Source organism: Aspergillus clavatus, genomic scaffold (assembly GCF_000002715.2).
Source record: "Aspergillus clavatus NRRL 1 1099423829792 genomic scaffold, whole genome shotgun sequence".
NCBI lineage: Eukaryota > Fungi > Ascomycota > Eurotiomycetes > Eurotiales > Aspergillaceae > Aspergillus > Aspergillus clavatus.
This window is the reverse complement of record NW_001517107.1, coordinates 447,256-475,138: the sequence shown is the minus strand read 5'-3', so window position 1 is coordinate 475,138 and position 27,883 is coordinate 447,256. Positions and strand designations below refer to the sequence as shown.

Sequence of the window (27,883 nt, the reverse complement as noted above, 5' to 3'; positions counted from 1 at the left end):
AGACCTCTTGCCAAGAGCCTAAGCCATCTGGCCAATGTATGGAATCCGAAACAAGACCTTCTTGGCATCGCTACCGTTGGCCTGGTTTCGATCCGACTGGGGTGCAACCGTGCAATTCACACCGGAATCTGACCGAAGACCCTGGCGGCGAATTCTAACCGATGGTATACGATCTCTGATCCACTCGCTGCACGCTTGAAGCCTTGCAGAACTATCTCAGCCACAATGTACGAAAGTCGGGCCTTCGTCGGGGAATTTGTACCCAGTATCAGTACGACTGACATGCTTGGTGACGAGGACATATCAGCGGACCAGAGCGGACTATACCGATGTCGACGCTGAAGTGGTCTCGTGATTAGAGCTGATGTAGTCTTCAGTCGCAATTCCAACTACGGCTTCGGTTGAAGAGGACGAGCTTTCTACTTTGTGGAACCTAGACTCTAGTAGATATATCAGGGGTATTTTGCAGTCGTGTAAGGCAGAATGAGAGTGAATACTATCCATGGCCCCTAGATAGTAAGGCCTAGCACGCTGGCGACAAATCTACTAATCTATTCAGCCTCAGTAGTAAAATCAATTCAGATATCTGATTTTATTACAAAGATAGGGAATGAGCTTGTCCCCTTTTCAAGGACCTTGCAAAGTTGGTAACGCGGTGATATGACTGCTTTGGGAATAGGTGCAACTAAATGGGCCGATGCTATAGTGAAAGCTGGGTATGTGTTCTGCTTTACACGACTGCAGAATATTTAATACGCCTGATATCTGGAAACCAAGGAAGATTCTCAAAGGCCGCCAAGAGGCAGAACGAAAGGGTCCCCTCTGATTGGTTCGGGTATTTCTCTTTGGAGATAAGTATCCAATCAGCTCTTTGGTACGTTGGCGGGCACTAGGCTAAAAGCATTCTAGCCTCATTATATGCACTAACCTGATTGGTGGAAAATGGTTTCATAAGACGATTTTGTCAATTAGAATAGAAACCACGTGCTTCAGCAGCAATTGACATGCCCGTGGTAGTATAGAGTAATGATGCTGTGATAGACTGGTAGCATGGTAGTATGGTAGTATGGTACAGGTGGATCGGAACTGCCTCCTCCATGAGGCTGTCCATATGCAATTCATCGCTTCGATTTGCCTCGAGTCCTCGACCCAGCCGACAGTTAGGAACCAGGGTTGGCTTCATCGTAAATTTTCCAGTCCCAGCCTCGGCTGTTAGGCCCAATTACTAGCTGAGCTTCATCGACTGGGAACCATCAATCCTTGTTCGTCAAAGTCCTTGGCTCTTTGCTTTATATGCGAGTTGCTCCCTTTCATTTCACCTGCTGCAGAGGAAGGTGTCAAGAGTCAGGGCTGGTGGTTCTCTCGTCAGCCATCATGCGATTCTGGTACTACTGGAGCGTAGCGGGCCTAGCCAGCCTCGCTATCGCTCAGTGTGACACCATAGACCCCTCGAGAACAGCTCCTGGGTGTCGCAACACGCTCTCTGTTGCTGTAGCCTCACCTTCTGCCACCGACTGCTCGTCAACAAGCTCATCCTCCACCGTCTCAACCACCACTACCTCTGCACGTGAGTCAATAGAAACCATGATCAAGAAGGATAGATGCTAACCTATCGATCGTTACAGCGACATCTACTACAGCGGTAGTGGTTGCCACGGATAGTACCGGCCACTTCACCGCTATCGGCGACGCTATTTCCTATGCTCAGAGCAAGGGGATTTCCACAGTCACTGTGAAAGCAGGAACCTATACACAAGCTGTGACGGTGTCTGCCACTCCTTCGGTGATTGTAATCGGCGAAACAAACAAGGAAGATGACTACGCGCAGAATCAGGTGGTCATCTCCACTGCAAGCCCTCTCACCATCTCGGTTAATGTCATTGGTATTACGTTCAAGAACATCAACTTTGTCAACACTGCCACAGGGGGAGCTGCAGCGACTATTCGTGGCTCGCAGAATGCTTTCTATGAATGCCAGCTCATCTCTGCCGGCAGTGTAGGTATCGATGCCAGTCTCGGCCTCGGCATCATTGCGAACAGTTACATTGAAGCCGTGGATAAGCTGATCTACGGCTACCCGAGTCTGTATATTTTCAATACCAAGATTGTGCCGACTGGCTCCAGCGCTCTGCTCGTTTACAACAAGGGATACACCTCCGGATCCACGCTGTACAACTCAACTGTCGTCTTCGATTCCTGCTCTGTGCTGCAGAAACAAGGAGCGAGCAACAAGAATGTCTACCTTGCCGCGGCAAACAATGGCCCTGGTTCTATTGCTGTCTACCGCAACAGCCGTCTTGATGGGCTGATCGCTGGTACCGGCGCCCACGTCGACTCCGCAACTCAAGGTACCCTCAACTTCTACGGTGAATATGGAACTACAGGAACTGGATCCTACGGTAGCAACCAGGCGTCTCGGTCACAGTATGTCTCCCTCATGAGTCAGTCAGACTTGGATCGGTTCTCCGTTGCCCGGGTCTTCGCCGGAGTCTATCCGCAATTTGCCTCTTCGACAACTAGCTGGGTGGATGCAGATGTGCTGGCTGAGATCGTAAAAGCCGCTCAGGTCCAGACGTCCTCGACGGCTGTCATTCACAGCTCGACTCCTACAGCCTCCACGGTTACTTCCTCGACAGTTCCCACAGCCACGCCGACATCAACCCTGGTCGTCTCACAGGACCCAAGTCCTGGACAGTATGCGAATGTGAGCCAAGCCATCGCAGCTTTGCCCAAAGACGGAAAGCCATACACCATCTACATCAAGGCAGGAACCTACATAGAGCAGCTTTCCATCACCCGTGCGGGCAAAGTTACCCTGCGCGGCGAAACCTCCTTTGAGAATGACTACACGCAGAACCGTGTGACCATCCAGTTCTCATTTGGTGTCCTAACGTCCGAGGGCCGCAACGAGGAGACTCCGGTGATCTATGCGAAGAAGAACGATGGGTCTGGCCTGGCGCTGTACAATATCAATTTCGTCAACACCTATCCCCAGACAAGGAATACTGCTGCTCTAGCTGCCGACTTTTACGGCTCAAACTTGGCGGCCTACGGTTGCTCGTTCATTGGCTATCAGGACACACTGCTCGCGAACAAAGGAACCCAAGTCTTCTCCAACTGCTACATCGAGGGATCCGTCGACTACATCTGGGGTTTCTCCACCGCCTATTTCCATCAATGCTACCTTGCCACCAACACTCCTGGCACGTCTATTGCAGCTCAGAGTCGGTCCTCGTCTACCGCCGCTGGAGGTTACGTATTCGACTCCTGCTACCTTACGTACACCAACAGCTATGGAACGACGTTCGGTCGTACGTACCTAGGCCGACCATACTCCGAATTCAGTATCGCCGTCTACCTGAACTCCTACCTGGACAAGCACATTAACGCTGCTGGGTGGGATATTTGGTCGACCAGCTCGCCGAACACGGGCCATGTCACCTTCGGTGAATATGGCAACTCGGGCCCTGGAGCCTGGTCGTCCGGACGTGCGACCTTTGCTACCAGCCTGACGGCGGAGCAAGCGGCTCAGTATTCGCTATCGTCGTGGATTGGGGACACTTCTTGGCTGGATATGGAGGCGTACAACTCCGTGCCCTCCTATCCTCTCACTGGGCCTTCAGCGACCAACTCGACAAGCCCTGCTACGTCCACTCCTACCGCCACAGCCACGGCTACATGGGGACACCCGACAAGTGGAACCACTCCTCCAGTTGGTGCGCTCCTAGTTTCGCAGGATGAGTCCATCACTGGGTCTTACCGGAACTTGACCGCGGCCTTGGCCGCTCTTCCGAATGATGCCTCCACCCAGATCATCTTCATGTACCCCGGCTCGTACAATGAGCAAGTTCCATCGGTCAACCGGCAGGGACCTGTGCAAATTATCGGGTACCAGCCCGGCAACCCTGGCCAAACGTACCAGACAAACCAAGTCACCCTGACTTTTGCACGAGGGCTGTCCGTATCTCCTCTGCCAAGCGGTCATTCGAACTCGGAGACCGCAACGCTCGCAACCACCAGCAACAAGATCGCCCTGTACAACATCAACATGGTCAACACCGAAAACTTGGATGGATCGCAGCCGTCGTACGTGACGCTTGCCGCATCGATCTACGGGTCCCAGATTGGCTTCTACGGCTGCAGCTTCGTCGGCTGGCAGGATACCCTGCTGACCGGCAGCACGGCCGGCTACCAGTACTACGAGTCATGCTACATTGAAGGCGCGATTGACTTCATCTGGGGCTACTCCAAAGCCTACTTCAAGGGTTGCACCCTCGGGGCGAAGAAAGCTAAATCCGCCATCGTCGCACAGAGCCGGGCTTCATCCGCGGCCATCGGAGGCTACATCTTCGACCAGTGTCTCTTTGACGCCGCGCCCAGCGCCACGGTCGATCTCACCAAGAGCGTGTACATCGGCCGTCCGTACTCCGCGTACTCCCTCGTCGTCGTCAAGAACTCGTACCTGTCGAACGTGATCCAGCCCGCGGGATGGAAGGTGTGGAGCACCACCGACCCGCGCACAGATTACATTACCTTCGCGGAGTACCAGAATTCCGGCCCGGGCAACTGGGAGAACAATGTGGCTGCTCGCCAGTCTTTCGGGAAGGCCACCCTGCTGGAGTCGGATACGTACACACTCGACGCGGTGATGGGGTCAACGGACTGGATTGACCTGACTCACTGGGACTCGATCACCGTCCCAGCAGGCACACCATCCACCACACCGACGACGACTCCCGGTGCTACCCCGACTCCAACCCCCACGGCATACGACGGGACAACCCCTCCAGCCGGTGCATACATCGTGTCCAAGACCCCGATCGACAACCTAACCACGTACGAGACCATCCAGAGCGCACTGAATGCCCTCCCCGCCTCCAGCAAAGTGACACCGACTGTATTCATCTACCCCGGCGTGTACCACGAGCAGCTGGTGCTCAACCGGTCCGGCACAACCGTGTTCCTGGGCTACTCGACATCCCCCTTCGACTACGCCAGCAACACCGTCACGATCCAGTACAACGCAGGCGTGGACACGCAGGCAGACCAGTCCAACACGGACAGCGCGACAGTCTACGCGACGGGCAACGGCTTTCAGGCCCGCAACATCAACTTCGTCAACGACTTTGGCGGGAAGAAGAACTACGCGTCGCTCGGGTTCGCCGTGCGATCGAGCAAGTACGCCGCGCTGTACGGGTGCCAGGTCAAGGGCAACCAGGACGCACTGCTGATCAACGGGTACTTCTTCGCGAGCAACAGCTACATCGAGGGGAACATCGATATGATCTGGGGCGCCGGGGCGGGGTATTTCCTCAAGTCGACGATCGCGTCGAATCGCGACGGGATCAGTCTCACGGCTCATAAGCGCGCGAGCAATACGACGGCCGCTGGGTTCGTCTTTGACCAGTGTACCGTTGTTCCGGCAATGGGCGCAGGTAGCATGTCCTCGCTCTCGCTGGGGCGGCCGTGGAACGCGCTTGCCCGGGTGGCCTTTGTGGGCTCGTACCTGGACTCGTCGATTACGGCGGCTGGATGGGATACGTGGTTGTCGAGCAGTCCGAACACGGATGGCGTGGTCTTCGGGGAGTATCAGAACTCCGGGCCCGGGGCGTGGAACGCGAACCGGGCGTCCTTTGCAACGCAGCTGGATGACGCTGCTGTTGCGCAGTTCCAGCTGGCGAGCTTCTTTGGCAGTACGTCGTGGATTGATATGACGCGCGTCAGTGGTACTCCGTTTGTGCCGGGGGGTGTGGTTGTTTCCAGCACTGCTGTTCCGTTGACGACGCCGGCGCCGAGTACGAGCGCTGTCTCTGCGATGGTGACCACGTTGGTGACCGTCACGGACAAGGAGACGGCGTACACGACGGTCACGTCTGCGGATAAGACGACTACAGCCGTGTTCACCGTCACCGAGGACGTTGGTTCTACGATTACTGCCGCCCAGTCGACCAAGACAACCACACAGAAGACCACTATCACCACCACAGTGGTCATCACAGAGCCTACCGTGACCAGCACGAGGAAGGTCGTTGTGACCAGCGATGTGGGGCGGACCATCACTCCAGCTCCAAGCACGGAGACCACGACGGTCAAAGAGACGAGCACAGTCATGGCAACAATCACCGAAGCACCCGCCACGGTCACGGTCAAGAGCACGACGACCTCTTCAGCCATCACAACTGTGACACCGAAGGCATTGACAACCACGTCGACGGCCGTCAGCACGACCACCAGCGTCAAGACCTCGACTCCGCGTACGGTCAAAACAACTTCCAGCGTGACGATCACCAAGGGGACCGCAGGAACGGCGACCACCACGGCGAAAGCCACTACCACCACCCAGACGGTCACTTCGACAGTCTCGACCACAAAGTCCGTCACAACAACCCTCAGGTGCATTCCAACTGAGGCCAAGCGGGCCGTCTTCCGGCGCGCCAACACCGCGACCGTCACCGAATACACGACCTTCACGACCTTCGTCAAGACGTCTACCGTCAAGCTGCCCGCATCCACCGCCATCATCAGCGCGACCACGACCAAGACCACCGGCAAGACCACGACTCTCAGAGCGCCGACAACTACGCTCACCGTCGTCTCGACTGCCATCAAGGCCTCGACGAGCACCATCCCCGCTATCACCAGCTTCGTCACGGAAACGAGCACCTCCACCGTTGGAAAGACAACCACCCTCAAAGCCTCCACGACCACAGTCACCGCGACGTCGCTGGCCACCAGGACGTCTACCGCCACCGTGCATGGCGCAACCCAGACCATCACCAGCATCAAGACTACGACGGTGGGATCGACCGTCTCCCTGCCGCGCAGCACGCTTACCGTGATCAAGTCAGATGTCCTGACAGTCAAGTCCACGGTAACCCTGGCGACACCGACCACGACGGTGGTGAAGACGACCACGGAAACTCTCAAGCCCTCCGTGACGGTGACGTCGCGCGCGACGAGCACAAAGACGAGGACAGTTAAGACGACGGTTACGGAGACGCATACTGTGACGAAGACGTTGAAGGGGGCGGTGGCTTGTCCGACGGACTAGTCTAGGCATCTCACTCTCTTAATTCTCTTTTTTTTTTTTCTCTTTTATTCTACTATTCGCCCTTAGATTCTCTTTGTCCAGATAGATATTACTCATCAGACCATTTAATTTTCTTGATTATCATTCATTGCATACACATTTGCGACGCTCCCAGACTATAGTACTTATCTCATGATATGATACCGACTTGTTGACTCCTCAGGAACCTCCCTGAACAGATCCATGAGATGATCAATCGGTCATGGTGGCGAACATAGCGATAGAATTCTTTTTAGGGGAAGATTTCATGGATAGTAGTACTGGAGTTGTGAGGGCGGTTTATATACTCCGTAGTTGCCAGAGTATACGAGTAAGTGTATATTGTTATATTGTTAGGTGCAGGTCATGGACTTCCTATATTTGCTCCAGATACCAAGATCAGATTGAGCACCAACCAGAGCTAGACCGACTGTGATTACTCTCGAGTGTTACAACGCGACTAGAATCAAGATCCTTTCACTAATACAAGAGCAGCGAAATCTACCAAGCCTAGCCTTATGTCTGGAGCATCCATGGCACTCACCTGAGGCAGCTTGCTGCTCGTTCCATTTGCTGAAGGAAGCTTTTATGGTGAAAAGATGAGTTCATCTCTTTCCTATGTTATGGCTTGGAACTCTATCACAACTTCCCTCATATTAGGTCACCAGCACCAGGCTTATGGATGATCAGATCAATGTCAACCACCGCAAGTGCCATGAGCAAGGACATTCCGAAATGCTAAGTTAACACGTCTGGTGTGTGATATTCTGAATGGCTTCCCTTCGACAGTCGCTCCCTTCAGAGCATATACTACATCGTAGTCTCTTTTACTCTCGCCATGACTATCTCCCCATAGCTTCCTCCTTGTCACAAACTCAGAGTTAGGAGTTATCAGTCCATAGGCCCTAAGATGCTCCCCTTCCAGTCATATCTGATGCGGACAAGTAGACAAGCTGCCACTGATTCATCCACCATGGCGGGTGATGTGGTTATGTCAACTCCCATCAAATCATAGAGAAGGTCGTCTGACCAGTAGGAGTTGGGCCTGCAAATCGTCGGATCATGACGAGTCAATCCTCATTAAACATGCCAGAGTATGCTGCAGAGCCCCATTGTAAGCACTAGGCGGTGTTCGTCCGGAGATAAGCATAGTCCTTGGGATGGGGATGCAGAGATGTCAGCAATCTACAGGGATCGTGCCCGTCAATCTGTGTGAATTGTTCGATGAGACATGCAGAGCCGTCGCGTCAATGATGCAATGGAAAACCCACGGGTATTTGATACAGTATATCAGTGGCTGTCTGCGCCTTTGATGGCAGTTTCCAGCATCTTCGAACACCAAATCAGTCATTCCCTTGCTTGAAGTAAACCATCCTCAATCAAACAGCCGTCATCATGGTCAAGACACTGCCCTTCGCTGACATCCAAGTGCCCATCCCCGGCTTTGGCGCCATGGGATTAAGCCATGGCCTCGGCAGCAACCTCACACTCGAACAAGCCGAACCCGTTCTCTTGAAGGCCATCGAGTTGGGCTGTACGTTCTGGGATACTGCCGTGAGTCCGTATCTCTCCTGGCAACAATGTCGCTTCTAATATCGAATGGACAGGTCGTCTACCAAGCCGGTGTGAACGAGAAACTCCTCGGAGACTTTATCCGAAAGCACAATGTCCGCGACAAGGTCTTCGGTATGACTATTTCCATCCGTGCAATCAAACTTCCAACTGACAAGTCCCTGGCAGTCGCCTCAGAATGTGGCTTGAATGCGTTTGGCGACGGCTCCGTGACCAACTCTGCAGAGCACATCAAGACATATATTGAGGGAACTATCGAGCGCCTCGGTTTCACTCCGGATCTTTACTATCTCCACCGCATTGAAACTAGTATGTCATGCTCTTTTTATACTCCATGAGGGCCATACTGATGACACAAGAAACACCCCTCGAAGAATCCATCCCCACACTCGACGAGATCCGCCGCGCCGGAAAGACAAAGTACATCGGTGTATCCGAGTGTTCTGCGGCGACTCTCCGTAAAGCCAACTCCAGTCAGTCCCTGCAATATCGTCCGTCCACCCCGGCATCACTGACAGATCCACAGTCGCCAAGATCGACGCCGTGCAGGCCGAATACTCAGCCTTCGAGACGCTCCACGAAACAGATGGCCTGATCGACACCTGCAGGGAGCTAGGCATCGCTTACGTTGCCTACAGTCCACTAGGACATGGTTGGCTGGTCGATGATTTTGCCTACAAGACTCCCGAGGACTTTGCCCCGGACGATTTCCACCGCAAGAGTAAGTCGAAATCACTCGTCCAGAACCCATCCGGTATTGGCCTGTTCCGCGCCAGGCCCGAAATTCCAAGGGGAGAACTTCTTCAAGAACCGCGCCATCGTGCAAGGGATCAAGAAACTGGCGACGAAGAAGGGCTGCACGATCAGTCAGATTGCGCTTGCGTGGGTCGCTGCACAGGGCTTCATTGCCATCCCCGGTACGACGAAGAAGCACCGGTTGGAGGAGAATTTGGCGTCACGGGAGAACGAGTTAACAGAGGAGGAAAAGCGCGAGATGCGCCGGATTATCGATGCAGCTAAGCCGGTTGGGAACAGATATGGGGCTGCGCATGAAGCGTTGGTGGGACATTGGAGTACGGGACCTGGCCTCAGATGGAGCCATAGCATTGATATTGATATGGCACAGCACTAGAACCCTCATCCAGTGCAGGGCCATGTTCTCCATGCACTTTATTGCAAGATAACTGATCTCCCAACGCTAAACCTGCATACTCTGCTAACTCCTCGTTGGAGGTAAGTTATTTCGTTGTAGAACGTAAGGCGCATCCGCTTGAGTGTCGGTATGTCAACATCTACATATATCACTACCAGCAAGGACTATCCTTACTGAATTTATATATCCCTACGAAGCAAGTCTGTGGGTCATTAAGGAGGCCCCAAAAATTTGTTAATCTGTTCTAGAGAGCAAGTCAGAAAGTACGATAAGCAAGTTGTCGCATACTCATCGCTCAGCTAAAAGGGTGTCCATACATCATTTCCTAGCTTGTAGCGATATATATAGTTGTTAAGACAACCCCCTACAATAGGGTTAAGCTACAGCAAATGGAACCTCAGCAACCTATTCAGTGTCAACCAAGGAACACGGTTAAAACCCCCCTCTTCCTGCCTCGACTCATGCGCGACCTGGTCTCTGACTCTCCTGGTTGCTATCACTGGGCTGCAGCACCACTGGGACGGTGGCGCTGCTACTTGCTTGAGGAATATTCTGCACCGGCCGTTCAGCAAGTGCCAATCCGCTGCCCACGCTGGGCAATAGTGCTGCCGGCTCATCAACCTTAGACTCTGCCTTTTTCTTATTTTCTTCCTCAAGTTTTCGTTGGGTCTCCCAGGGATAAGAGTCTTCAACTTCAGTCAACTGAAAAGGCCTCCAAAGGCCAAAGGACAGCACCCAGGCGCTGTCGGCGGTAATGGGCAGGCTATCTGGGACGTCCGGGTCTGTGAAGCTTATGTATGCAAAGTCGATGAGGTACCTTGCGAGTGTGTTAGCCTCAATGTTAAGAATCCTTCGGAGTAAAGGACTTACAACTTCTCGTTGGCTCTGTCGTATCGCAAAAAGTCCGGGTTCGGCTGAAATAGGAGGAAGCCGCATTGTCTCATCCGTCTGTCGATAGGAAACACACGTTAGTCCCTCGCTATAGTGAAATAAAAGCAATAGAAGAAGCAACGACGGAGTGCCTCGGGAGAGGACGACGCACTCAAGGATGAATGTCAGTTGCTTTCGGACATCCTCCAGCTGACCATCCGTGAGGTCGTTGAGGATGGGAAGGATCTTCTCCCCAGGTACCCGCGTCATAACAAAGAAGTATACAGTTCCCTCCGGGTAGGGGAACGGTGAGCCTGCTTTCTGCACGCAGTGGTCGAGGTAGCTTGCCCCGTGGCCAATATCCCCCACTTCCTCCGTGGCACGAATTTCCTCGATGAATTGGAATCTCGCTCGCTCTCGCACTTGTCTGATCTCATCGGGATCCGTGTACCCAAACGGCGCGGGATTCAAGCTATGTCGCGTAAGATGAGATCTCTTGCTTCCAGGGACAGTAAGTGGAGGACTCACTCGTAGCGTATCCTCAATGTCACCGGCTCGTTTGTATCTACGTACGTTGCCAAAGCCAAAACAGATCTCTGCGCAAATCGGGGATCGAGTTCCTCGGTGAGCTGTTTATCGATTCCAACTGGTCTCCCATTGATGTACCGGCCTCGGCCAGACAAGTCGAAGGCGTGAATAGGCATTTCCTCGCTTGAAGAATGGGATAGAAGGCGGACTGGGGGTATCATGTCGGCGAGATGTCGAGGCGTGTGGAATGACTGGCGGTTGCCTAGGTAGACTTGACCAGTAACCATGGACTGGTCATGGTGAATTCACTCTTTCGTTCTCGGAAAGCTCCGGTCTCCGAATTCATCTAAAATATGAATTCAAATGATACCTAGTCTTCAGTGAGATTGGGAATTGTTACATGTTGCATACTCACCACTAAGCTCAACAGGTGTCCAGCTATCACTTCCTAACTGGTAGCGGTACTCTTTTTCTGATGGATTTGCTTCTGCTCCCTTCCGTCCTTGTGCAATGGCCTGGGACGTATACCCTATGATTCCCACTTAGTTCTCCTCAGGAGCCCCAACAATAGAATTTGTTTCAGGGACATTCCATACCTCGGGAATCTATCAGACAAAGTGACAGGCGAAGCCCATCAGCTCAACGCCACATCGCCAAATAAGCGCCAGGTCCAGTTGAGCTGCGTAATAAATAGTCAGTGTTGCTATGATTCGCTAGTTGGATTCCTCCCCTCTTAAGGGACTGATCCTACAGGCTACCAAGACCTTTCACCTGCTTCCATTCCTCTCAACTGATCTTGCGCGGTCAAGGTACCCTTCGAGAAGAACAAGCTATTCTTGCCTTTGCAATGGACAAACAAATAACCAAATCGCAGGACAGTTGTTTGGCCTATCTTGATGAACAAATCTCTTCGGCTGATGAAAATACACTCAATCTTAAGCTGGCGGTCCTGCTCAGGTCATTCCTGACCACAGAAGATGGCAAAATCACCGAGGAGATAGCCTGTCAAATCGACGCCTACGAGGTTGATACCAAGACCTCCTCAGATCCTCTTGCGCAATACGACGTGCGAACAGAACTAGGGGAATACATATCTATCCTATATCAACTGATTTTCACCGTGGCGCAACTAATCCCCTACAACGACACACGACAGGACAGGATTGTTCAGTTACTGGTGAGTGCCATAGCTACTCCGCGATCCACCATTGCCGAGCAGGACTAGCGTATTCAAGAATCATAACAGGACTAACCACGGTATAGAAAGATTCCAAAGCCTCTGAAAACGAGTCCGATTTCGCAGAATTGATGGCCGAGACTTGGAATGAATGTTATCGTACGTCTACTCACTGTTTTCTAATGAACGATCGTTGACAGGTCCTTCCCATAGCCTCCCCAGGTGACGAGCACGAACTCGGTGTCGACTCCCCAGAGCTCCAGGAACGATGCGAAGTCTGGGTGAACTTCTCGGCATTCCTCTCGCGCTGTGTCAAGGCCGGATTGAATGAGTATCCAGGTGGATTTAAATACCCAGGTCTCGGCATCCATGACGCCCTCGACAGCCATGGCCCGTCCACGATCGTTTGGGACAGCCGTGTGATAGTCGCTGCCCAATACCTTGTTATGAATGGGTCTCGTATTCGTGAAGAGCTGTTCAAAGAAAACGAAAAAAAGGGTAATTGCAAGCTGATTGGAGAGGAGTTGTGGCATAGGTGGACGAAAAGGTTTATGGAGATTTCCGATCAAGCCCAGCATACTCCGGAGATCAGCTCTGCGGTCAACGAGGCGTATAATATCATGAAGGGCCTTGACACTCTGGTAAGTGACGCCGTGGAAGAGGAAAAGGTAGATCTGTCTACGGACGACCGGGCCCAGCTGGATGAAGAAGAACGAGTAAAGGAGGTAAACAACGAAGTGCATTAAGTGCTGAAGTGCCCATGGATAGGGTGACCAGGCCAGTTATGCACTTTTGCTAGCTTTTTAAGCATGTATTGTCGGAACAAGCAAATGGATGAGGCGGAGCCAAGGCTTCCATGGCTTTACTATAAGGATCCTTAATCTATAAGAGTTGGTGAACTAGTATGAAAGGAGAATACTTATAAATAGAGATAAGATAGATATTCTTATTTAAAGAGATTATTACTAAATTCCTAAGTTTAGTAGTTATAGATAGTAGTTATAATCTTTAAGTATTATATAACTACGTATATACCCTCTTATAAGGGAGCCTCCTCTTAGGTAGGCTTCTGTATGAAGGTAACTCTGCTATATACATAAAGGACCCTTTGTGATCCTTACATTTACCTAGTGAGATAGTTGAAACATGGCGGGCGCGTAAGCTAAAACCTCACCTGTCCCTTCGATTATCCGGCGGCACCGGCAGTTACTATCTAGTGCTCAGCTATTAGCCCTCTGGACAGGCCAGACGCCCACAGATACAATCCGGGGGAAAGGCCGATGGGAGGAGCCTTGCTATAGGTAGATAGTGGGAAATGATCATAAACATCGAATTATACTATCATCCTGATATCAACTTGAAATACATTACAGACGGGGATAAATAAACTGCTTCCCCTGCAGATCGAACCGATCCAGATTCATCACCTTATTCCACGCGGCCACAAAGTCATTCACGAACTTCCTCTGGCCATCCGCACTAGCATACACCTCAGCCACGGCGCGTAGCTCGGCATGCGATCCGAAGACCAGATCCGCGCGCGTAGCAGTCCACTTCTTAGCCCCGGACTTGCGGTCCGCGCCCTCGAAGATCTCACCGTTGTGCCCGGCCTGCCAGGCGGTGTTCATGTCGAGGAGGTTGACGAAGAAGTCGTTGGAGAGGACACCGGGGCGGGACGTGAAGACGCCGTGGGCGGAGCCGTCGTAGTTGGTGTTGAGGACGCGGAGGCCGCCGACGAGGACGGTCATTTCAGGGGCGGAGAGGTTGAGCAGCTGGGCCTTGTCGACGAGGTAGTGCTCGGCGCGGCCGTGGACGTAGGGCTTGGCGTAGTTGCGGAAGCCGTCGGCGATGGGCTCCATGTGGGAGAAGGACTCGACGTCGGTCTCGTCCTGGGAGGCGTCCATGCGGCCCGGGGTGAAGGGGACACGGACGGGGAAGCCGGCGTCGTGGGCGGCCTGCTCGACGGCGGCGCAGCCGGCGAGGACGATCAGGTCGGCGAGGGAGACCTGCTTGCGGTCGGGGCGGGAGGCGTTGAAACGGGACTGCACGCCCTCGAGGGCGGACAGGGACTCCTGCAGCCAGGGCTGGTTGTTGACTTCCCAGCTGCGCTGCGGGGCGAAGCGGATGCGGGCGCCATTGGCACCGCCGCGCTTGTCGCTGCCGCGGAAGGTTGAAGCGGCGGCCCAGGCGGTGGAGATGAACTTGGAAGGGTTGACGCCGGTGGCGAGGACGTCGCGCTTGAGCGCGGCGGTGTCGACGGTGTCGATCAGGGCGTGGTTGACGGCGGGGATGGGGTCCTGCCAGAGGAGGACTTCGCCGGGGACTTCGGGGCCGAGGTAGCGGGCGCGCGGGCCCATGTCACGGTGGGTGAGCTTGAACCAGGCGCGGGCGAAGGCGTCGGCGAACTGGTCCGGGTTCTCGAGGAAGCGACGCGAGATTTTCTCGTAAGCCGGGTCGAAGCGCAGCGACAGATCGGTGGTCAGCATCGTGGGCTTGTGCTTCTTGAAGGCGTCGTATGCGTCGGGAATGATGTCGTCGGCGTTCTTGGCCACCCACTGGTGCGCGCCGGCGGGACTCTTGGTCAGCTCCCAGTCGAACTTGAAGAGATACTCGAGGAACTGGTTGCTCCACTTGGTCGGGGTCTTGGTCCAGGTGACTTCCAGACCGCTGGTGATGGTGTCGGGGCCCTTGCCGGATCCGTGGCTGTTCTGCCAGCCCAGGCCCTGAGCCTCTAAACCAGCAGCCTCGGGCTCCTTGCCCACGTTGTCTGCAGGGGCGGCGCCGTGTGTCTTGCCAAAGGTGTGTCCACCGGCAATCAACGCGACGGTCTCCTCGTCGTTCATGGCCATGCGGCCGAAGGTGACGCGGATATCGTGGGCAGCCGCCACGGGATCGGGGTTGCCATCGGGGCCTTCCGGGTTGACGTAGATGAGACCCATGTGGGCGGCGGCGAGCGGGTTCTCCAGCTCGCGGGAGTGGGTAGTCTTGTGCGAGGCCTCGTCGGCAATGACGGTGCCCTGCTTGTCGGAGCCCGAGAAGCCCTTCTCATAACGAGCGTCGTTGCCCAGCCAGGTGGTCTCGCGGCCCCAGTAGGCCGACTCGTCCGCCTCCCAGGTATCCGCACGACCACCGGCAAAGCCAAAGGTCTTGAAGCCCATGGACTCGAGGGCGACGTTACCGGTGAGGATCATCAGATCCGCCCAGGAGATCTTGTCGCCGTACTTCTGCTTGATGGGCCACAGCAGGCGCCGGGCCTTGTCCAGACTGACGTTATCGGGCCAGCTGTTCAGGGGCGCGAACCGCTGCTGTCCCTGACCGGCGCCGCCCCGGCCGTCGAACACCCGGTAGGTACCGGCGCTGTGCCAGGCCATGCGGATGAAAAGACCGCCGTAGTGGCCGAAATCTGCGGGCCACCACTCCTGCGAGTCGGTCATCAGCGCCGTGAGGTCTTTCTTGAGGGCATCGTAGTCGAGGGTGTTGAAGGCGGCGGCATAGTCGAAGTCGGCGCCCAGCGGGTTGGTGACAGTGGTGTGCTGGCGCAGGATGTTGAGTTTGAGCTGCTCAGGCCACCAGTCGGTGTTCCGAGTGCCACCGCCGGCGACGTTGGACCGTGAGCCCTGGCTCTTGAAGGGGCATTTGCTCTCAGCCATGGTGGGTTTGTAGCCAGTTTGATATTTCAGTCAAGAAAAGATCACGACGGGAAGAGGGGACGGGTCGAGAGAGAACTTTATAATCAGCAGAGACCGCGGCCAGCCTGTTCTTCTTAGTAACAGAAGTCTACTGTCCGCTAGACCATAGCTACGTAGCTTTTGTCGAGCTCTTTCTACTCTTTTCTTGCAGCAAAATCCGCCACTGGCCTGTTTCCCCGCATTTCTCAGCATCGGGGCCAGACCAGCGCGGATGATTCAGCACTGTTAAGCCTACCAGAGTTAAGTATTGGATCATGTATTCTAACTGGACCAATCACAGCCGGCCTTTGCCAATATCTTTTTCTGACGGGATTGAGTCGGCAAACCCCGCAGTGTCTTTGCCGAAATGGACCTCGCTTGCCGCCGCTCTCCGACTTAGGGGTGGTATTCTAAATGTCAAACTGACCAAAATGACGTGTCATTTTGACTTTTTTAGTAACTACCATATCCTAGTAGACAACTATCTAAATAATAATATATGTTTTCATAAGGTGTGGTCTCATCTCCTAGTTAGTTCTAGTTGGCTACTGAAATCACGTGATATACATCTAGATATCTGATTAGTTAGATTTTGAGATACTACTCTCCTATTGGTTACAGAGTATTTCTATCACGTGACATTTGTCATTTTACCCAGATTTTTGACATACACCACCCCTCCTCCGACTGTTTTCTACTCAATAAGAGATAGAATGGGGATTTAGGAGAGTAAGAATATATGGTATCTGCAATTAGATAGAGTGATTATTAGTATGAGTATTATGATGATTATCCTCCTCTGTACTATCCTATTCTATAGAAGATCCGAGGAATCCGAGCAAAGCTCTGCCACCTCACCGCTGCATGTCCAGGCGTCCTCCCCCTGGTCCTATCAGGAAAGTCCATCCTGGTGTCAATGAGGGGCGGGCTATCATGGATCTTCGCAAATGGTTTCCTATTCAGGTGGGAAACTTCCACGGCATCTCGGATAATAATATGCAAAGAATGGGATGTCACTGGCTGTATGTCTATGGCCTGGGTATATATTATCTGCACCTACAGCTTGCAGGGAGGAATGCAACATCTGTGGACATCAGCCCATCGTGACATACTCTAGCACAATGCATAGTATCTACCTAGAAGCAATATCAAACCAACGAGGGACCGTCCATTACTGACGATGCATCTTGACTAGTGTGTCAATGTAACTGATGACTGACTACTAATCAAGACACCCCTCACGGTTCCAACCCCCCCGGCCCCAGTTGTGCTCTAGAGTCCCCTCTCGGGTAAAGCCTCGCGCAACGAGGCGTAGCCGATTTCGAACATGGTTGCGTCGATGCCGATGGCTTGCTCCGTTGGGCTGACTAGGGAGGGACCAGATCTCATCTTGGTATTGCTTGAGGAGCTATTGGTTCTCCGCTTCCTGGGCGTGGCAGTCGCCGCCTTCCAGTGCGGTTCGCAGCTTCAAGCCAGACAGCTTGTCCAGCGTGGTTCTGTGCAGATGCGACGCATCCAGCGGGAGGACGCACGGACGAGAGCCAGAGAACAGCAGCACCGTGCGCGTGATCGTGGCTTGAACCTGGTACCACATCCGGACATCATCCGCAGATCTGCTCGGTCTCAGCGCCCGATGACCGCGTAGCAAAGCAGACCACTAAGCCCGGCGCGACATCCTCCATCCTATCCTGTTCAATCGCCGCCTTGAGATCCTTAGTCCGGCCGGACAGCCTGAGATTGCCTGCTCCATCGATCCTCGCCGTACCTCCCGTCCTCAACCATCAACCCACAATGAACACCTCAGCAATAGCGATCTCATTGTTGTAATCCCGCGCAAACACAATCGGCCCACTGACCTCCCGAGTGCTCGTGGCGCCGACAACTCTCATGTGGATGCCGCAGCACTGCGCCAGGTCATAGCCCAGGCAGGACGGATTGTAGATCGCTCCGGCGCAGGTCTCCGTCATCCCAAAGCCAGGGGCGATCACGTTGTCTGGTGCTCCGTGCCCGTAGAGCAGCAGCGAGATGGCCACACATGTGCTGACGGGGTTTGCTTCTTCGCCCGAGACGATGTAAATCAGAGAGGTGAGGTCAAGGTGATGATCGGCCGGGCCGGATTCGAGAGTGCGTGCCAGCGCCACGAGGAACAAACTCGGAGCAAAGGTCCGCACGACGCGATGGTCGTGGATCTGTTGGAGGAAAACGAGGGGATTTGCGATGACGTCATCCGGGTGCGGATTTCATTGGAGGTGATTTCCTTTGGTATGGTGAGGTCGTTACGATTGTAGATGGTGCTATGGTTGTTTCTATGCTGTGTAGCTGCTTGGTCCACCAGGGCACAGAGATGGTCGATTTCCCCAGACATGGTGACTGGAGAGGAAGAGCTAGTAGACAGTTTATGAGATTGTTGGTCTGTCCCATCAGAAGTTTGAATGGCTTACCGCAATATGCAGGTCCTCATGAAGTAGACTCATTGATGCTAGGAACAATGTATATGCACCCCAGGGAAACTTATACCCATCTCTCTATTCAGAATAGTCTGGTATCCACTGACTGTGCAGTGCAGGGGCCTTAGCTGTCGATCTCCAGAACTGGATAGTATGATCAGCATGATGAATGAAGTTGTGGAGAAGGCGATCTGAGACAGATGCTTCCGCTATCATATAAAAACTAGGCTACCCTATGACTGACCTTGTTGAGTATCTATAAAAGCCATTGATCCTCTGAGAACGTATCGAGAAATATCTTGCAACTTTCCGCCTCCATGATTATCATGAAGTTAACGAAAAGGGGTTTCTATTACTTTAATCCTCCATACATAGGCATCAAATGATGACCAGATATGACAGGCAGTGCCCATGCGGCTCAAAGGATGTGCGGCGGGTCTTGATATCGGATGCGCTAAAGTCTTCATTAGTACTCTGTAATATGCTTAATATGCCAATTAATCATCTGGAAATGACAGCCGAGATTCTCAGATCTATCATCCTACAGGGTAGCCGTCTGTTTATCACTCGTGTATGAGAGGTTATCTGGCCAACCAGAGTGCTCCATGCATTAGTGACTAAATATACCCTGTGAACAAGAGGCTCACAGGACATCCAGAGCACTTGGAGTGAGGAGACTGCATGAGTGATCGGAGATATCCGACATTTGTGCCTGAACCACAGGGGATCATCTGCATATGCTACACGACCTTGTTCAGGCGATTGAGAGGATGGATGTTCCGGATGTCCAGTTGCTGACCGGCGATAAAAAGCCTTCTCTTGGGCCGTAGAGTCGCACCACAGTTCCTGGTGGTAGTAGCCTTGCTACTTCTTGTAAGGATCACGAATAGTTTCCTCTACAAAGGAGCCGTATATCATATGACATACAACGATTACAACCTTTGCCTGCGAACACTGAATTCCGGAGGTGAGTGACAGTGTCTGTGAATAAGGACATCTACCTTGAAAACTCTTCGCAAGCAGTACTCCTTTGACACTAGTTTACCAAACCTTATTGATCAAGGATTTATAATTGAAACCTGTCTCCACTCACCACTCACCCAGCGCCAGGTTTCGGGCTGGACCTAGATAGACCTTATTGTTGTTTGTTGGGACTTGGGGGTTCCTCACGAACCTTAAAGAATATTATTGCCTGAATCCTGTGCGGCTGACACGAGAGGTTAGCCTCAAGGCTGAAGCATTATGCGGACGTCAGACCCATTTTTAACTATATATATATCCGTCCTCCTATCACGACTGCTGTCTTGGCGACTAACCCCGGGTGAGATAAGCTTGATGTTTAATCCTGGTGCTATTGAGAGCAGTGAGGCCCCTACCAATAGGAACTTAGGCTGGTGAATTCCATACGCCCTTGTCTAATTCAAGCTTGCCATTGTCCGTTGATTTGACACGAACAGTAAGCACTAAGTACTAGATAGCCACGTCGGGGAGAATGGTGGTGGCTGCGCTTGATAGTTGACATCCGTCGGCCATACAGATCGAGGGATCTAATCCACCATTTCCCCAGGCAGAGAGGTTGGACTTTGGAGGCTGTGGGAAGCCACCCCTGATCGGTTTTGCCGGTGCTGTATGTGGAGTCTTGTATCGTATTTTGATGCTGCCTGCCAGCATGGCTGTCGTATAAATCAGCGTTGGTCTCAGGCGCTGCGAATAACTGTTACGACTCTGTCAACTCTACCGGTTTGACCAACAAGTTACCAGTGGAAGACGTCTACCTTGAATTCCAGCTCCGATCTAGTATCATGGACCCCGCCTGGCAAGAAGTCCTCAACAGCACGTGCCATCCTTTGATCGATGGCCTGGAAACATCATACGGCTACAAGCCGTCTCTCGCCGCGGGCATAGTGTTCTGCGTGTTGTTCGGGTTGTCGATGGCCGTCCATACTTTCCAATTTGCCTGGTCTCGACAATGGTGGTGCTGCGTCTTCGCAATCGGCTGTCTGAGTATGTCTCCTCCCCACCAAATTCCCGCGGCAATGCAGCAATGCTGACCGATATAGCGGAGGTACTGGGCTGGGCAGCACGAACCTGGTCGGCGGTATGTCCCTACCAGCCTGACGCATTCCTCATGCAGATCTCGACCCTGATCATCGGTACGTTCTTCTCGTCACCTGCGATGACCCCAACTCGAGGCCTGTTGACTAACAAACCCCAGCCCCGACCTTCTTCACGGCCGGCGTCTACATCCTCCTCGGCCGGATGATTCAGATCCTCGGCCCGGAGAGCTCATTCCTGCGCCCCAAATCCTACCTCTGGATCTTCTGCACCTGCGACATCATCTCGCTCGTGGTGCAAGCCGCCGGCGGCGGGCTCGCATCCTCCGAATCCGGCCGAGCCGGCGGCAACACCGAGCCCGGCACAAACACCATGGTCGCGGGTATCATCTTCCAGATGGTGGCCATCACAGCGTTTGTGGTGTGTGGCGCGGACTTCCTGCGGCGGTCGCGCCGGCCGCATCTGCGCGCGCGGTTCACGCGCGGCATGACCTACCTGCTCGCGGCGACGGTATTCTCGGTGGTGTGTATCTACGTGCGGAGTATCTACCGAACGATCGAGCTGCTGGAGGGGTGGCGCGGGTATCTGATCACGCATGAGTGGTTTTTCATCGGGCTGGATGGCATCACCATGGTGCTGGCGGTTGCGGTATATAATCTGGTGCATCCGGCGTGGTTCATGCCTCCTGTCGAGGGGGCAAAGCTGGCTTCGGTCGCTGGGGATGATGACGATATAATGTTGCAGGACGTTGAAGGTCGGGGGAGTCGATGAGCCAGCGGCACTTTTGGGTTGGGAGTTTTTTTTTTTTTTTTTTTTTTTCTTTTCTTTTTTTGGTTGTACATAAATTTTTTATTCTTTTTCTGCCGTTCAAACGTTGTTCGAGCTACATCTAATAGATCGATCATTCGAGATGTTTCTCGTGTGCCAACTGGATTTGTTCCATGGCGTTTTTTCCTTTCATCCGGACAATCCCGAGGCATCAGTGGATCCGACCATCTGTATGCGAGACGAAGCTGGGTATACTCCGTAGATATCGGTTTTGACGAGCAAAGTTCTTAAGTTCTTGAGTTCTTCTTGAGTGATCTATGTCCCTGTCGATATAACATATAACATCCCTGGTGAATAGTAACACGCCGAGCCGGCTAGTTCGGATTCCTAAAGGTCTTTCTTGGGCGTTCTACCACACCTCAGCAGAGATAGTGCATTCCGAGTTGCTTTCTGCGAATTCTTCATTCATGCAGAGATCAGCAGGTCTTTCTTTCGATCGCTAAAGATTGTTGGCGCAGAACTTTTGGCTTCACTTGTGGTTGGTGTGTATGGTCGGATGACGATGCCGTGGTTGACAGGCATCCCGGTCGAAAATTGTCATAGATAGTTAGTTAGCTAGCTGTAGGAGCCAAGAAATAGCTCTCCCTCTCGGAACCGCCTGGACTCGCCAAATTGCCCAGTCGGGCATAGTTGAAGCTAAAGAGACGAATCGTTCTGGTCTGGTGATCGTCGGGAATATCTTCAGACCCACCAATTAAGGATGCGTCGGGATGCGGCCAGCCCACATTGGCGTACAATCTTTGGATCTTGATATAGGGCTGAACAAGGTTGTCGTCCACCCTGACAACGTGATCGCCAGTGGGTTGGAGTATAGTAAATCGGGAACTCGGCATGCGGAACCCACGGGAGTGAGTCAAACTTAGCACTCTAAGTGACCGAGATGAGCTAAATGTTATGGTGTCGAGCGCGATGATGGCGTCAGATCCCCCACCCCTGGTCTTCTGCATGCTTTCATTCGACGATACGGCAGCTGCCAGAAACATGAGGATACTTATCGCGGGCGGTTTGCTGCATCGTGAATCATCCTGGGCTGATGGCATGATGCGCTGGCGAAGATTCTCGTCGAAAAGCTTCACGGCTGATGCGGATATGACATAATGCTGAATGCCCTTCTTCTTGCCTCAGGGATGGCGATGGAAACAGACATATATTAAGAGCTTCAGATCATGCTCCGCAGAATTCAATTCAGACAATCAGATCACATCAAGCAGGTCAACTCATATCGCCCAAAGCTCAGTCCTCAGCCACCTTTCTATAGCACTCAGATTTGATATCACTTAATCCGCCATCATGTTGTCAACAACAGCTACTCGCCCGGTTGCGCTCTTCCTGCGCTTTATGCAGTGGTCCAGCGCGGTCATTGTCATGGGTATCACCTCCTACTTCATCCACAAGTGGCCCAAGGGACAACATACCATCTACTGGGAAGTCATCGTACGTGATCCTCCATTCCCTTTCTTCTGATCTTGAGTCTCGCTAACGGGTCCAGTCCACCCTGTCGGTTGCCTTCTTCCTCCCCGCGTTCGCGTCCCCGTTTCTGCCCCATAAGCTGAGCCGATTCGTCCTGCCGATCGATATCATCTTCTCGTACCTGTACGTAACCCCTCCTCCTACGTCTGTGTATCCTCATACTCATTCGTCCATTCCTCCAGCTGGTTGACGGCCTTTATCTTCGCCGCGCAAGACTACAACTGGCACAACTGCGCCTTCAACGCTCCCCCCGGTGCCAGCTGCTCTCTCAAGAAGGCCAACGAAGCGTTCATCTTCCTGACCTTGTGAGCCCCCCTGCTCCAATCGTTTTTGGATCATACTAAGACTAGGATAGTATCTTCACCCTCCTCGCCATCCATTTCGAGGTTCTCAACCTCTGGGCCCAGCGCCGCGAGACGACCCCTTACGATGACAAGCACGACAGCCCCCGCGCTCCCCTGGATGCTCCTGCCGCTGCATAAACACTTCGCCTTCGAAGACACTCAGTCTTTGAAGACACTCTTGATAGAACTCACCTATCTGGATTCCGGTCATTTCGAATGACCTGACTTTGAATTGCACGATAACGACTACGCAGCGACATGCGACTTTTTGATTCTTGGATGACGAGGACGCTACAGTGATTGATTTCCTTTCGGATAGCGACATATTCATGGTCGCCTAATAATTAATATACGACTCGGTTATGCTCTTTATGTGAGATGTGTGATGTGATGTTTATTGTATACGTTCGTTTGGATCTATGTTATGTGGTATATATTTAGCGAGTCAAGATAGTAATGAGATTGGTTACATATATTTCGTCCATTATTCTAATATATGAGCAAGTTGACTGGAGTACACAATGATCAATGGCTAGGAAAGCTAGGAACACATGCAATAGCCATCAATGAATCCGACCTGATACTGTAGATTGTGGGTGTATGGGGTGTATAGAATAATTGAAGTGGTAGCTCCCATAGCATCATCGTGAGATTTGCCTGTACTTTTGAGAGACTGTTGACCACTTCTGACATAACCATGATTCTATCTTGACATTATGATCGTATTATTATCTCGGCCTTTTTGCATCCATTCGGATATAGTAGTCTAGACATGAAATAGTAGCCCGAGGCGATTCTTGGAGACCCATTCCGGGCGATGATGTCACCGCCCAATCATCCTTCATCTGTTGCTTCTTCTTCTCCCTCCACCATTCTCTCTCTCTCTCTCTCTCTTCTTAGTATTTACTCTTCACTGCACTGCAACACCAGATAGGCAGTCTCAGTCATTCTACAACCTCATCAGAATGGCGTCGCTATACCGCCAGATCAAAGGCTCGGTCAAGGCTGTCATAGCCTTGACGATCATGGGCTCCGGCTACCTGAGCTCCGTGCTCCTGTCCTCCACGATAATTCGCGCGCTCCTGGCCTACGCGCTGCTTCTACCGTATCTCTTAAAACTTGCCTACAAGACCCTCCCGACGATATTGTGGAACGCACCGAAGCTGGTCACCCCTAACACACTGGTCCGAGACACCGAACAATACAGGAAGCGGGCCGACGCAGTCGCCCAAGCCCAGCTGGAAGGAAAACACCGATTCGCCAGAGACGAAGTGCTCCGGACCGAGCGAAACGGCAAAGGATGGATGGCGAATATGCCCTGGCAAGACCACACGGGGGAGTTCACCGTCTGCGGGGCCACGGTGCGGTACGTCCATCTCAAGCCGAGCTATCGCAGTGTTGCCCAGGACGTCAAGACGACGCATCGGCCGATCGTGTTCCTGCATGGGAATCCGAGCTGGAGCTTTATGTGGCGGGATGTGAGTACACTCGGTCCTTATGGTGGGATGGTGCTAATGGTTGTTTGTGTCTAGGTATTCCCTGCGTTGCTGGAGCGCGGCCATGAAGTATACGCGGTGGACTGGCTGGGACATGGTCGCAGTGACAAGATCTTGCGTCCGGAGGCGATCACCATTGAACTGCACACGCGTACTCTGATGCAGTTTTTCGAACACACGGGCGTTGAGGATGCGACCCTTGTCGCGCATGATTGGGGAGGGTGAGTCTACTGCTGTCCGATCTTTGTATGACGCGACCACTGACATGATCGTTCAGTTGCGTCGCCGCGTGCACGATGCCTCTGCTACCCAAGTCTCGCTGTACCAGCCTCCTTCTGCTCGATTCTTTCCTCCCCCCCCGTCCGAGCGAAACGAGCCTACATAACAGCCTCCCCTACGCCATCTGGGCCATGACCACCGAGATTCTGGGCGGATGCACCCCGGAGTCTGCCGTCATGCGCTTCCTGTCGCCTAACATCTCGCAGAAAGATCTTGAAGGCTACACCGCACCCTACCAACAACTCCCCGGAAGCGCCAAGTCCAGCATCTATCGCTTCTCGCACATGGCGCCAGTCGTCCCCCGCATCATCCTCAACTGCATGCGACAGACCTGGCTCTGGAAACTGGCCGAGGGGCTTGCTGGTCCCTCGCACTTCGACAACCTGAACGCGCAGGCGCGCCTGGCTGTCCGCGACGGCGAGATCCGCAGCTTCTGGAAATCCAGCGCCAAGGCGCAGCAGCTGGATCTGGCCGTGGTGTTCGGCGACATGGATCCGTTCTTGAAAGATAGTAAGGATGTTCTGGTGCGATCCGTTAACCCGCGCCTGATGGCCAACTGGGCCCCGTACGGAGTCTGGCTCGACGGGGCAGGGCACTATCCCACCGAGGAGAAGCCGGCAGTGGTTGGAGATCTGGTTGCCAGACTGGCACGGCAGCGCCACACCCCGGCTGGAGGGTGAGGGGATTTCCGATGATCTTTGTACGCAGGTGAGAGCGGGGTGCTTTCTTTGTATTTTCCATCCGGCGGCGTGGTGTGCTTGACCCTGGATGCATCTCATGTTGAGAGCGTTTGAAATGAGATACGTACTTTTGGTTCTCACCCTAGGTCTAGTGTTAACTCCTCCCGTGTAGGGCATACAGGCTTCAAGCCACTTAATTTCTTTATCCTGGCTCTTCGATAGAGTTTGCTTGGGGTGAATCCACCCCCTCTACTCTAGACTGAGCCAGGCCGGGCCAGAAGCGGCGTCAGCAGCGAGCACAAAAGGGCAAAATCTTCCATATTATCATCATTATTAATAATACTCCGCGGACTCGTCCAGTTGTCCCTGCCAGGCTCTATCCAGCACAGCACATCCCCCCAACACCTTGTCCTCTTGGCTAGTAAACCCTTGAATGTTTTCGAAAATTTTCCGGAAGAGACGGCAGACATCCTGGACGCATCCTGGTTGCACTGGCTCACCAATGAGATGGCGGACGGGCCTTGAAGCGAGTTCAAAGGAGCTAAGCGGCATCCCGACCCAGATCCAGACACTTGAGAGTTGAGGATATTGCCACGCTGCCGTGACTTGTGAGTGTAGAGCGGACAATGGCCATTGGTTCAATTGTACAGTGTCATCCACGGGCCGAGTAGAAAATTCTGCTGGATTGTTTTGTGTTGGAGAGTTTGGCTAGCCGAATCCAGTAGGGCTTTTTGGTACATCCAGCCAATCATACTATATCCGGTGGTGTGTCAACCATGGGAAACGCACTGTTATTGACTTGTGTCTTTGTCCCTAAGCCTTTCTTTATAGAGACTTGTAGAACTAGAGCGTCTACAATGTCACCAGTCCCATGGGACAGACAGGGACAGACAGGAAGAACTACCACTATTACTTACTGCTCACCGGAGTGATTCAGAGTGATTCAGGCACCAGTGAAGGGTTTCCTCCCCTCATATGCATGCTGATTCGCCCAACTAGCCCAGGTACCACTGCCATGTGTCTTCGTCCATTGGGTCCTGGGGCGATTGTGGCCAATCTGCTCCGACTACTGTGCTGGGAAGGGAATCCTCTGCTCAGGTACCATCTCGGCTAAGGCTTCACGGCGTTTTGGATCTCTCTAATGAGGCGCTTCTGCAATCCTTCGTATGGCCCACAGATGATTAGGCCATCTGCGAGAAGATAAATAAGGCCGTGATGCCCCCTCCCTCTCTCCAGATTTCCTTCTTCAAACTAAGTCCTTCTTTTATTCTATTCTATTCTATTCCGAATAGTTTCATCCTGTGACTCGAGGTTGATCCTCCACTGTCTTTTACTCTTTATTTCCAACACAAGTCTCTCCTTTCTACTCTTCTACATTCACTACGAATCTCGACGATTCCTCTCTTTCTACTCAACCAAAATGTCTTTCTCTAAGATCTTCACTCTCGCCGCTGCGACCTTCGCGCTGACGGCCTCGGCCCTCCCCGTCGCTCCTCGCGCGTCCAGCGGCGCCGTTGAGATCAAGAACAACCTGGCCGAGCCAGTTTACCTGTGGTCTGTCTCCGACACGGCCAACGCGATGCAGACGCTCGCCCCAGGCGCCTCCTACACCGAGGCGTGGCGCATCAACCCCAACGGCGGCGGCGTCTCCATCAAGCTGTCCGCCGTGTCCGACACCGCGTCCGTGCTGCAGTTCGAGTACACCAAGTCCGAGTCCGACAACGTCCTCTACTGGGACCTGTCGTCCATCGACCTGCACGCCCAGTCGTCGCTCATCAACGCCGGCTTCGGCGTCACCATCGACGACGCCAGCTGCCCCATCGCCACCTGTGCGCCGGGCGATGCCAACTGCGCCGAGTCGTACCAGTTCCCGGATGACCACAACACCCGTGCCTGTGGCGCGAACGCTGCCTTTACCCTGAACCTGGGCTAAGCGGCAGACCTGTTGTTGGGAAGTGCTTCTTTTCTTATACATCCATACCTACCCTGGGGGATATGGGCTGGAGGAACGCAATAAGGCGGGCCTTGTTCTTTCGTTTACGAGTCACACGAGTCCATGGGCGCACGATTATGCCTGACCGGATTTCACGCCACATAGATAGATTTATATGGTCGATACCGTCTTTTTGAATAGATTTTTTGGATTTACGTTCCCTTCGTTGGCTTCGTCGTGTAGACTGGTTGTATTCTAGTATGTTGAACCCGTTTGACTTTGGTCGACCAGGGCAGTCGTCACTACAAAGAAAG

At 53.1% G+C, this 27,883-nt stretch overlaps 10 protein-coding genes across 10 annotated transcripts, besides 5 other annotated features; 7 read left to right on the top strand and 3 right to left on the bottom strand.

Moving 5' to 3' along the window:
• Positions 1 to 1,374: 1,374 nt before the first annotated feature.
• Positions 1,375 to 7,051, top strand: ACLA_044240 (putative pectin methylesterase; the record flags this gene model as incomplete). The annotated part of the gene is made up of 2 exons (XM_001275129.1): positions 1,375 to 1,567; positions 1,626 to 7,051. The coding sequence occupies 2 exons, from the start codon at positions 1,375 to 1,377 to the stop codon at positions 7,049 to 7,051; spliced, it is 5,619 nt and encodes a 1,872-aa protein (XP_001275130.1).
• Positions 6,288 to 6,749: a mobile genetic element.
• A 1,413-nt stretch (positions 7,052 to 8,464) lies between the features above and the next one.
• On the top strand, positions 8,465 to 9,773 carry ACLA_044230 (putative aldo-keto reductase (YakC); the record flags this gene model as incomplete). The annotated part of the gene is made up of 6 exons (XM_001275128.1): positions 8,465 to 8,623; positions 8,677 to 8,755; positions 8,810 to 8,950; positions 9,001 to 9,114; positions 9,168 to 9,362; positions 9,418 to 9,773. 6 exons carry the CDS (start codon positions 8,465 to 8,467, stop codon positions 9,771 to 9,773), a joined length of 1,044 nt encoding a protein of 347 aa, XP_001275129.1.
• Positions 9,774 to 10,253: 480 nt separating this feature from the next.
• Positions 10,254 to 11,368, bottom strand: ACLA_044220 (uncharacterized protein; the record flags this gene model as incomplete). Its single annotated transcript, XM_001275127.1, has 4 exons — positions 10,254 to 10,611; positions 10,665 to 10,742; positions 10,837 to 11,136; positions 11,193 to 11,368. 4 exons carry the CDS (start codon positions 11,366 to 11,368, stop codon positions 10,254 to 10,256), a joined length of 912 nt encoding a protein of 303 aa, XP_001275128.1.
• A 671-nt stretch (positions 11,369 to 12,039) lies between these two features.
• On the top strand, positions 12,040 to 13,115 carry ACLA_044210 (DUF3632 domain-containing protein; the record flags this gene model as incomplete). Its single annotated transcript, XM_001275126.1, has 3 exons — positions 12,040 to 12,369; positions 12,456 to 12,528; positions 12,592 to 13,115. The coding sequence occupies 3 exons, from the start codon at positions 12,040 to 12,042 to the stop codon at positions 13,113 to 13,115; spliced, it is 927 nt and encodes a 308-aa protein (XP_001275127.1).
• Positions 13,116 to 13,736: 621 nt separating this feature from the next.
• Positions 13,737 to 16,019, bottom strand: ACLA_044200 (catalase/peroxidase; the record flags this gene model as incomplete). The annotated part of the gene is made up of 1 exon (XM_001275125.1): positions 13,737 to 16,019. The coding sequence occupies one exon, from the start codon at positions 16,017 to 16,019 to the stop codon at positions 13,737 to 13,739; it is 2,283 nt and encodes a 760-aa protein (XP_001275126.1).
• A 1,426-nt stretch (positions 16,020 to 17,445) lies between these two features.
• ACLA_044190 (uncharacterized protein) lies at positions 17,446 to 18,402 on the bottom strand (the record flags this gene model as incomplete). Its single annotated transcript, XM_001275124.1, has 3 exons — positions 17,446 to 17,694; positions 17,828 to 18,226; positions 18,370 to 18,402. The coding sequence occupies 3 exons, from the start codon at positions 18,400 to 18,402 to the stop codon at positions 17,446 to 17,448; spliced, it is 681 nt and encodes a 226-aa protein (XP_001275125.1).
• Positions 18,403 to 20,286: 1,884 nt separating this feature from the next.
• On the top strand, positions 20,287 to 21,310 carry ACLA_044180 (RTA1 domain-containing protein; the record flags this gene model as incomplete). Its single annotated transcript, XM_001275123.1, has 3 exons — positions 20,287 to 20,488; positions 20,545 to 20,637; positions 20,700 to 21,310. 3 exons carry the CDS (start codon positions 20,287 to 20,289, stop codon positions 21,308 to 21,310), a joined length of 906 nt encoding a protein of 301 aa, XP_001275124.1.
• A 25-nt stretch (positions 21,311 to 21,335) lies between these two features.
• Positions 21,336 to 21,371: a microsatellite.
• Positions 21,337 to 21,371: a microsatellite.
• A 1,286-nt stretch (positions 21,372 to 22,657) lies between these two features.
• On the top strand, positions 22,658 to 23,319 carry ACLA_044170 (MARVEL domain-containing protein; the record flags this gene model as incomplete). Its single annotated transcript, XM_001275122.1, has 4 exons — positions 22,658 to 22,801; positions 22,857 to 22,960; positions 23,020 to 23,142; positions 23,193 to 23,319. 4 exons carry the CDS (start codon positions 22,658 to 22,660, stop codon positions 23,317 to 23,319), a joined length of 498 nt encoding a protein of 165 aa, XP_001275123.1.
• A 735-nt stretch (positions 23,320 to 24,054) lies between these two features.
• Positions 24,055 to 24,075: a microsatellite.
• Positions 24,076 to 24,146: 71 nt separating this feature from the next.
• On the top strand, positions 24,147 to 25,636 carry ACLA_044160 (haloalkane dehalogenase family protein; the record flags this gene model as incomplete). Its single annotated transcript, XM_001275121.1, has 3 exons — positions 24,147 to 24,659; positions 24,714 to 24,898; positions 24,955 to 25,636. The coding sequence occupies 3 exons, from the start codon at positions 24,147 to 24,149 to the stop codon at positions 25,634 to 25,636; spliced, it is 1,380 nt and encodes a 459-aa protein (XP_001275122.1).
• Positions 25,637 to 26,898: 1,262 nt separating this feature from the next.
• Positions 26,899 to 26,921: a microsatellite.
• A 135-nt stretch (positions 26,922 to 27,056) lies between these two features.
• ACLA_044150 (putative antigenic thaumatin domain protein) lies at positions 27,057 to 27,569 on the top strand (the record flags this gene model as incomplete). Its single annotated transcript, XM_001275120.1, has 1 exon — positions 27,057 to 27,569. The coding sequence occupies one exon, from the start codon at positions 27,057 to 27,059 to the stop codon at positions 27,567 to 27,569; it is 513 nt and encodes a 170-aa protein (XP_001275121.1).
• Between the last annotated feature and the right edge of the window lie 314 nt (positions 27,570 to 27,883).